We start from the raw sequence: 9533 nt of genomic DNA, 5'->3' as shown, positions 1-9533 counted from the left end.
TCAGAGAAAACGTAAACGACACCTACTATGTGATAGGTAACTAAATGAATAGCTTGTAAAGAATTAAAGTAATAACGTTATGTATATTGTATTTGAAGTTTGTCTTTTAAAATGGTTGATTACAAATATATTTTAATCGTCTAACAATACAAAATAGTACATTAGATCTTCTTAATGTGTTGAAGAATGTCCATACCCAGAAACAATCGGAAATGCAACTTTTAACGTCACTGGTGTGATGAATGGAGATCAAACAGTTTATTTATGTATATCCGGGTACTCCAATGTTGGCGGAGATTTAACGAGGATTTGTGAAAGCAACCGACAATGGAGTGGTAGTGTTCCAGCTTGCATAGGTAAGTCCGTATATTCTTTACGGTAGACATGTATTGAGGATTAATGTACGTATTTTATTATCAAATGTCAAAATCAAACGCTCAAACACATCAAACGAATGTACAACGACTGTTATATTCCTGACGACTAGGTATACGCACTTTTTAAGGTAAACAATGGTGGATTTAACCTGGCTTTATAACCACTTTGTACGTACATAATTCCATCATACCGAAAACGATGTGCGAACAAAACAAACAGAAACAATAGACAAAATGTCCACAAAAAAAGGCACAGACGTCAACATTGTATTATGATCTTAATCACAATGAAAACAAACGAATTTTTTTTAAAAGACATTTACCATGGCACAATAACACAATGATGTGATGTTTAACTACAGAGGCAACAAAAAAAAAACGACAAAGCATATTGGCAATACAAGTTTTCTGACCAGATGCACATTTCGACAATAAATGTCTCTTCAGTATGACTGGAGGCCAAAAAATAGAAAAATCCACAATAAATTATACGAAGGGCAAAGATATTTAGTTTAGATATTTAAAATTTGTTATATATTTATATTTAACTTGTGAATGTAGCATTATTTACCATATTGCATACGTATTGAAAATCATAAATACATATGTTATTAGAGATTCATTTTAGAACAATTTGAATCTTATTCAGTTTTTTAAGAAAAATATGCACATTATTTAACTTTGTCCAGTTAACAAAGTCACATTACTTGAGAAGTCACTAGTATCATTCTCAAAATTAATCAGTCAGGGTTCTACTTTGTCAAAATTATCTCCCCATTACGCCAGTTCATTTTCACAATCGTAGAAATGGAAGCCATTGTAGGGATGACGCGCTGCCAATTTATCTCTTGAAAACCGATAAATTTATCCATATAGCACCATTACGATCCTTATGTGTCAGTTGTATTTTAAAACAAATGTATCTACTAGCTAATGAGCATCAGTTAATTATCTTGTCTGCATTGATTCAACTTAAAACAATTGTCTGATCGGTTGTAAGGTGGAATTTTCAAAAATTCTTAAACATTAAAGAAATTCTAATTAAATATTTTGTGGAAGGGCAGACTACAAATGTTCAGTGGTTTAAGATTATAAACCCTAGTTATCACACACAAAAATTTATATCGAAGATATTTTCATCATCCAAATTAAAAGACTGTCGTCAAGTACTTTTAGTAAAAAAAAATAGCTATTCGAACACACCTACTCTGTTTTTGTGATTCATTAGATAGGTATTTCACTTGACCTATATATTTCATCTTTTCGTACTGTGATTTTTTTCATGTTATAAAGTCAACCTGTAGCTTTGATTTATAAAAATGATAGAATCTGAAGCGAAATGATATGTCAAATACTCTTGTTTTGTACGTTTTAAAGACAAAATATACACCTCAAACACGCAAAAAAACATAAAAAAAGTGCACTTGTTTTTCTCTTTTTGATACAATTGTTACTCATTTTTGGAATTTTTTCTTGAGTCACATAATGGAAGGGCAGACACGAAAATTACTGAACTAATAGATTGATATGTTCTTCGTCCGTGGTAAAAAAAAAATAAAAAATCGGAGGTTATGCATTTTCTACATCCAACTTGATAGATACCCATGTCGTCGACTTGATATCTAATTGTTCTGCATTACTATGTAAAAGATAAATTAAAAACTAATGCAAATGGTGTTTTTGAAATAAAACACTTCGTAATTGAGAAGAAAATTGTCGTTTTATTTGTTTCTATTAACTTTTAAAAATTTTGTTACTATAGTAAACATTACAGTAAGCATTTATCGCCTTCTCTAACAAAGAACTTCAAATCGTTTGTTCTATTTCAACTGGGTTGCCGCCTGTAATGTTATTGTTCGTATTCATATTATATTGTAAATCTGTTCTACACCTTAATCTTAAAAAGTAATATCACAAAAGTACTGAACTCTTAGGAAAATTCAAAACGAAAGTCCCTAACCAAATGGCAAAATCAAATAATATTCTTTACAGAATTGTCCAAATGTCCATACCCAGAAACAGTCGGAAATGCTACTTTTTACGTTTCCGGTTTGAGGTATGGAGATTACTGGAGAGTACTGTTTATACATGTAAATCCGGGTACTTTCATGGAGGTGGGGATTTGACGAGGGTCTGTAGTCATAACGGCCAATGGAGTGGAATTGTGCCCGCTTGTATAAGTCTTTCAACACTTTAAAATTGCAAACTGTTTTTGGTTTGGCTTGAATTTAACTTGTAAAGGACAAAGAGCAATAATATTATTTTATTTGTGTTTGTTTACATTTAAACCAAAAAATTACATTTATGAACTAGTAATATATTCGAGAATTTATAGATACGACGCAGTATTATTAAGCGTATAGCAAACGTAATGATAATCTAAAAAGGCATTTGTATTATGGATATCCATTTGAAATGTCTTCTACTGTTAATAAACATACACGTCACCTAAAGTTTGCCAGATAACCCAGAATCTACTCAAGAGTACATTATTATCAATTTAAATTTTTGCATGACAGGTGTTCCATGTATTGTAAAATGATGGCTGTTTTTTGCAATTTATAAAAAATTTGAATTAAAAATGAAAACATATTTCAGAACATACGTAATGCAAATTATTACATACATTTGAAATTGGAATCTATTTTAGAATCGTTTGAAAAGTTTTCTTTCTGTTAGTAAAAATATATATGTCTTCTAACCTTTTTCGAGTAACAAAGTAGCTACTTATGAATTCCTTATTATGAATTTTAAATTTTGCCGGATAGGTCTTGCTCCTATCTAAAAATGATAGTTGATATCTTACAATTTTGTGGATATATTACAGATGTTTCTGAATGTCCTTACCCAGAAACGGTCGGAAATTCTACTTTTAAGGTTACAGGTTTGAGGTATGGAGATAGTATTGTTTATACATGTAACTCCGGGTACTCACATGGTGGCGGGAATTTGACGAGGGTCTGTAGTCAGAAGAGCCAATGGAGTGGAATAGTTCCCGCTTGTATTGGTAAATTCATAAACATTTGTTGAGAATACTTGTATCGATTGTGGGTTTTTTTATTTTGTGGGCATTACGTTCAGAGCATAATTTGTAATGTATTATCATAAACAATCAAAGTAAAATATATTTATCAAAGGTACCAGGCTTATAATTTGATACGCCCGACGCACGTTTCGTCTACGTAGGACTCATCAGTGACGCTGGTATATGATATTAATTAAATATCGCATTTCTTCATTTAGCGAAACTATAAATAACTATCAATCAAGAAGGAGGTTAATTTAACCATAAAACCTTTTCTTCGGAGAATGCATGTACCAAGTTAGGAGTCTAAAAGTTGTTTACCACACGTTTCGCTGGTTGATAACATTTCATTATATTAGTGATTAATCTTAAGGTCGAATTCTGTACATTAGTTATTCTTTTTAACATACGTTTATATAATATGATATTTTATAAAGGTATATATATATATATATATATATATAATCGACGATCCAATCTTGAACTATTCGAATCTTTTCTGTTGGCAAAACCCGTCAAAATATATATTAAACATCACTTGAAATTTTTTAAGTAGCGACGTAGCTTTTTTAACAGTTCATTTATAAGCAAGTCACAACTTTTGCAAATGTTGCATTGGGAGTTAAGCTTCTTCTTACTTTTCAATTGTTAATTGCAACTCCATTTTCCTTTTTATTATAAAGATGATTCAGAATGTCCATACCCAGAAACAGTTGGAAATGCTACTTTTAATGTTACTGGTTTGAGGTATGGAGATAGTACTGTCTATACATGTAAACCCGGGTACTCCCATAGTAGCGGGGACTTGACGATGATATGTTGTAGGAACGGCCAATGGAGTGGATTTGTTCCCACTTGTAAAGGTAAAGCTTAAAATAAAGACGAGTTTTTATGGATTTACATTGTAACTATACGTGCATTACATAATGATCATAGATGTTCATTGAATGTTGTTTCAAATTTAAAATGTAATATTTATGTAAATATATGATATTTCTTGGATAGAGACACAGCATTACAATCATAACTTTATACATGTAAATCGTAAGCTTGCGATAGCCAATCGAGGCAAATGTATTCAAAGATCCCAATCTTGCCCATTCGAAGTTCTTCGCTTGACCAAAAGAAAGTATACGTTACCCCATGTGAAGGTTTGTACTAACAGGAGCAACACGATTAGCGCAACATGTGGAGAAGGATCTGCCAACACTTCGCGAGCACCTGATGTGACCCCTAGTATTTGTGTGGTTTGCGTTGCTCAGTCTAAAACTTTCTTTGATGTGTTTTGCGTAAAGCCGTTTGTTTGTTTGTCTTATTCCTTTTTAGCCAGGATGTGATCAGTTAATTTTCGACTTATAATTTGGATGTCCTTTTGGTGTTTTTCGCCTCTCTTTGATTTTGCATGAATAGTATACGTACATTACATCAACATAATAATATCAAAATATGTATTAAACGTAATTATAAAATTTCAAAAATATTAATTGAAATATGCTAAAAACTGATTTTTAAAACATCTTTTCCGAAACTAAAATGGTAGCTTAAATAAAACATTACTACCTGACAGTTTTGGACTTCTTCATTTTGCATTTGAAACGTTATTTCAACTCATAACATATATATAGTAAGAAGTCAATATTCATAACATATCAATCAAGTAGACATATTAAGGTGATATCTGCGATCATCAAATCCCTAAATGATGCTGTCGGAGCTTAAAATACAATATTGTTATCTCCATTCTAATGAGACTGACAGAAATCAACGTTAAAACAAGTATTTAAAATTTGTCATATGCCGTCTGCGCTTGCGTTTACGTCCCATAGCATCAATTGTCAATTGATCTCATGTAAATAAGTGACGTTATCTAATCAAAATGAACGTTACAAACGTTGTTGCATTAGAATTAGGAGATAACTGTATTGTATTTTGGCATGGTAGGGAACGTTTCTTAAAATGTGTAGGATTAACTTTTATTTGTGCTGTTTATGAGCTATCATTCTAGTGTTCCCTATATATGGATTCTACATTCATATACGTTTTATCACAACACTATGTATGTGTTTTATATTGAAAAGAATTTAGTTTTACTGTCCTTATTGTTGTGTGTTTGTTTAAATTACATTGGCTAGAAGAATAGGGGAGGGTTTAGATCTCACAAAACATGTTTAACCCTGTCGCATTTTTGCGCCTGTCCTTAGTCAGGAGACTCTGGCCTCTGTAAGTCTAGTGAGTGTGTTTTTTATTATTTTAATTCATTTTATTGAACTAGTACACATTTGTGTTTAGGGACCAGCTGAATCTCGGGTCCGAGTGAGGATTTTTCTCGCTGTGTTTAAGACCCTTTGGTGGCATTTGGCTGTTTTTTTGTTTGTTTTGATCTTTGATATGGTTTTTAGTTTTAGTTTTAAACATATTTATTTATAGTGGATTGGGAAACAAGTTATTGGAACTTATATTAATCCCTTTCCACTTCGAGGGTGCGAGTGCTGCCTTGTTGCGGCACTAGCCTGCTCTTTTTCAAAATCTACAAGGGTGTTTTTTACGTGCAAGAGATATGTCTCTCCCTTAACACGGGTCAGCCATTTATTGTCCCCTTCCAACGGACTATCATCGTTTCCTCAAGACCATACTCGAAAATGGTTCCAAGGGAGAGCCAAAAGTTTAGTCCCTGAAATTATCATCCCGGAACGGGAATCGAACCAGGAACCTTTGTGTTAGTAGTCCGATGCACTAACCACTACACCGCGGCTCTCTTTTGTAGGGCTGTTGTCTCTTTGACACATTCAACATTTTTGTTCTCTATTTTATGAAATAAAGGTAATACACTGATTGCATACGTTTTACATTATTTGTATATTATTTGATTCAACTTTTTAGAATCAAAACAACAAACAAAAGGAAGTTACGAAGATATTGAAGAAGTATTAAACAACATACGAGTTCAACGGAAGGACACATCAGCATACAGAAGATCCTTAATAAGTGTGAAAGACAAGAGGCTATCTTCCAAAGTTATAGGTATTACTGGCGTAATATGTGTTACTGTATTTATAGGAATAATTACTTTACCGGATCTGATGACGTTGCTTAAACACCTATGCTGTTCCAGAAGTATCAACAAATGAAAGGCTCTCCGTAATGATATTAAACAAGATTGACAAAAACAAACAGCCAATGCCACTTAGAACTGTAATATGAATGCATTGTGTATGTGTTGATAGTTGGTGTGGTCCAATAGTTTTGCTGTTATTGCTGACACAATTTTCTTAATTAAAGAAATCCTCTAAAGTTTACTTTGAAAATTTTATGAAAAAGTTTTGTTTTTAATCATGTGAATTTCGGGAAATAAACCACAGGTAGATGGGAAAATATGAAAGGACGCAAAAGGCTATGCATACTTTCTACAAAAATGAAATAAGCAATCAAGTTCATTTCCAATTACAATGTAAATACTTTGAAGAACAAACACATTTTGTATGCCGAATAATACTTTTTATATACATTTACTACTAGAAAATACCAGATACTGGCATCAAAATATAACTTTATCAAGCTTAACAAAAAAGAATTCGAGAAGAAATTGAGATTTTCACATTTTGTATAAGCGTTCTTTTTTTTTCTTTCTTTTTTTTTTCTTTGTGCTTCTTGAAAGTTCATGTATTATTGTATATTGAAAACCTTTTTTATCTATAATTGTACTGTATTAGAATTCATGTAAACTTTGTAATTTTATAACATAAAAACTTCATAAAACATCTATATTATCATCATTGTTGTTTGGTGATACTATATTAAACTATTTTCAGGTTTAAGAGATCTATTTTTTCATGTGTATTGATCAAACTTGGACATATTATTTTTCTTTAATTTATGATGCTACTGTTAACGTAGTTTCGAATTTCAAAATTTGGGATATAATTTGAACCGACATGTGACACAAATCTTAATGAAAGTACCGCTGATTGTGATTATCATGATAGAACATAAATGATATGGTTGCTCCACTTGTAATATACAGGAGTTGAGCAAAGAAACAATTAAGCTTTCTAGATATTTGCCATTTGCGCTCAAATCATAGGTTTTCAACGTATATACTATATTTTACTTTGTTTAATATTTTCGCTTATTTTCGTTCACATTTTCAACGCGTGTTTATATCTATATGATATTAGTGTGTCTTTTAGTGTACTGTAGCATAAAAATACAGAAAAGTCCATTTTCCTAGACTCTCACTCCTCTATTGAATAAGCCAGTAATTCAAATGTGCATTCACACGTAACCAATAGTTATAACTTTGTTTAAATCATCGATCTATGATAATTACATTACGTCTAACAAGTCATTCATTAGTGATATTTTTTTTTTTTTGTAAATTGAGGGAAAATTTATGCAACATGTATTAGGATAAAGACGAATAATTAAACTTCAACTTCATTATAACAGGTCAGAGTGCTTTGTAAACATGTTTGTTCCTGCCATATGTTATAATTCAGTTGTTGTCATTGTTTGATGCGGATAATATTTGTTTTTCGTTTATCGTTTTGTACAAAAACTAGGTGTGTTGGTCTTTTGATTGTTTCACATTTTGTCATGTCTGATTTATGAGGGTTTTTTTAAGTGGAGGCCCTATGTAGATCGAATCTTTCATCTGGTAATAAATACCATAGCGATACGAAGATACACACTTAGACAAAAAATAGTTACAAAATTTGCCATTAATTTTCAGACCTTAAGCTGTCGATAATTTTTGGTGTTACAAATTATATCATGTATAAAAATGTTCAAGACAAGGTTGATAAAGATAAAATTCACGATTTAAGGGAAGCTGCTTTTCGATGCATATAATATCTTAGAATTTCAGTCATAACGGCATTTAGTAAATATTTTGTTGTTGAAGCTTTCCTCACTACTAATAAAGTATTTGACATAAGTAAATATATATTTATATTTAATCAGCCGAAATTAGAGTGTTATCTTTTTTTGCAAAGGCTGTCCCCATATAGGGGAGTACTGTTCTCGACATTTTGGCCCCAAATTTAATAAATAAGTGTGAATGAGTACTTGATAATGTCGGTAAAGTTTGAAAATTGTCCCAAAAAATGCATTAAGCATATCCAGTTCCATAAATGACTTGAATTTTCACCTTTCACATTTGTACACAAATATATGGGGACAGCCTTTGCAAAAAAAGATAACATTCTAATTTCGGCTGATTAAATATATATATGGCATAAATGTGGAATACCAATGTCCTCAATTACAAAATAACACATGTAAGCTCATGATTTGGTAGAAATGCAACTCATAAACCTTATAATCCTATGGTATGCTGTATGAATAATATTTCTATTAAAGACAATATTGTTAGTTTGTTTTCCTTAAATTTACAAAGTGGCTGATTTTTTATTAATGTCAGTCAGAGGATTTTTGATTTTGCGATTACCAATTTAAAATACATATTCAATAGTAACATGTATTATTGACAGTGTTAGTTCTGAGCTCTGAGATTTTTTGGCCTAAAAGGCAGGATTTAACTAATGAATATTCCTGAAACTTCGGTAGGAGTTGTTTTATTTATCAAAGAATACATTTTCGTAGTTTAAAAAACAATATAGATTGTGTGAAGATGATTTTCATAAGTCAATAAGACCCTGTTTATTTTTCAACTGAGTAATGCTCATTGTGACCTCAGGCCATACAGATTTTTAAACCTATGTGTATCATCTGTAGTAAGGTATTCACGAATATTGATTATGCAAATTGACCTTTAAACTTGCATATAATTACCGTATCCGTTAGCTACAGTAAAAATGTCATTAAGTGAGACTTCCAAACTCCTTAAAGAGAGTAGAACTATTTTTGGAGTCGGACCATGGGCAGGAATATGTTAAATCTCCTCATCGGGCTTGTGACAAGCATATATAAAAAGCTACAAAAAAGTGAGAACGGTGTCGAAGGTATTGAAGAACTAAAATCTAGTATACTCTCCCACGGTTACAAAGTTCGTACAGTATAAAACGACGTAACATAAATCCGACAAACATGTGGTCAACTTGAAACAGACGTTGAAGGCATAAGTAACATTTTTGACGAAACGAAAAAAAAGTGTGAAATAAACACCAAGGAAA

The 9533-nt window shown here is 31.6% G+C and overlaps 1 protein-coding gene across 1 annotated transcript in view; it reads left to right on the top strand.

The window, feature by feature from the left end:
• Positions 1-238: 238 nt before the first annotated feature.
• Positions 239-9533, top strand: part of LOC143049572 (uncharacterized) — a 41258-nt gene continuing 31963 nt past the window's right edge. The window contains exon 1 of the mRNA XM_076223174.1: positions 239-356. Coding sequence (XP_076079289.1) covers positions 239-356 — 118 coding nt within the window. The remainder of the gene's footprint in view (positions 357-9533) is intronic.

The sequence above is a fragment of the Mytilus galloprovincialis genome, chromosome 10, assembly GCF_965363235.1.
Source record: "Mytilus galloprovincialis chromosome 10, xbMytGall1.hap1.1, whole genome shotgun sequence".
In the NCBI taxonomy this organism is placed as follows: Eukaryota; Metazoa; Mollusca; class Bivalvia; order Mytilida; family Mytilidae; genus Mytilus; species Mytilus galloprovincialis.
The sequence above is the reverse complement of the archived record's forward strand: the minus strand, read 5'-3'. Positions and strand labels throughout refer to the sequence as shown.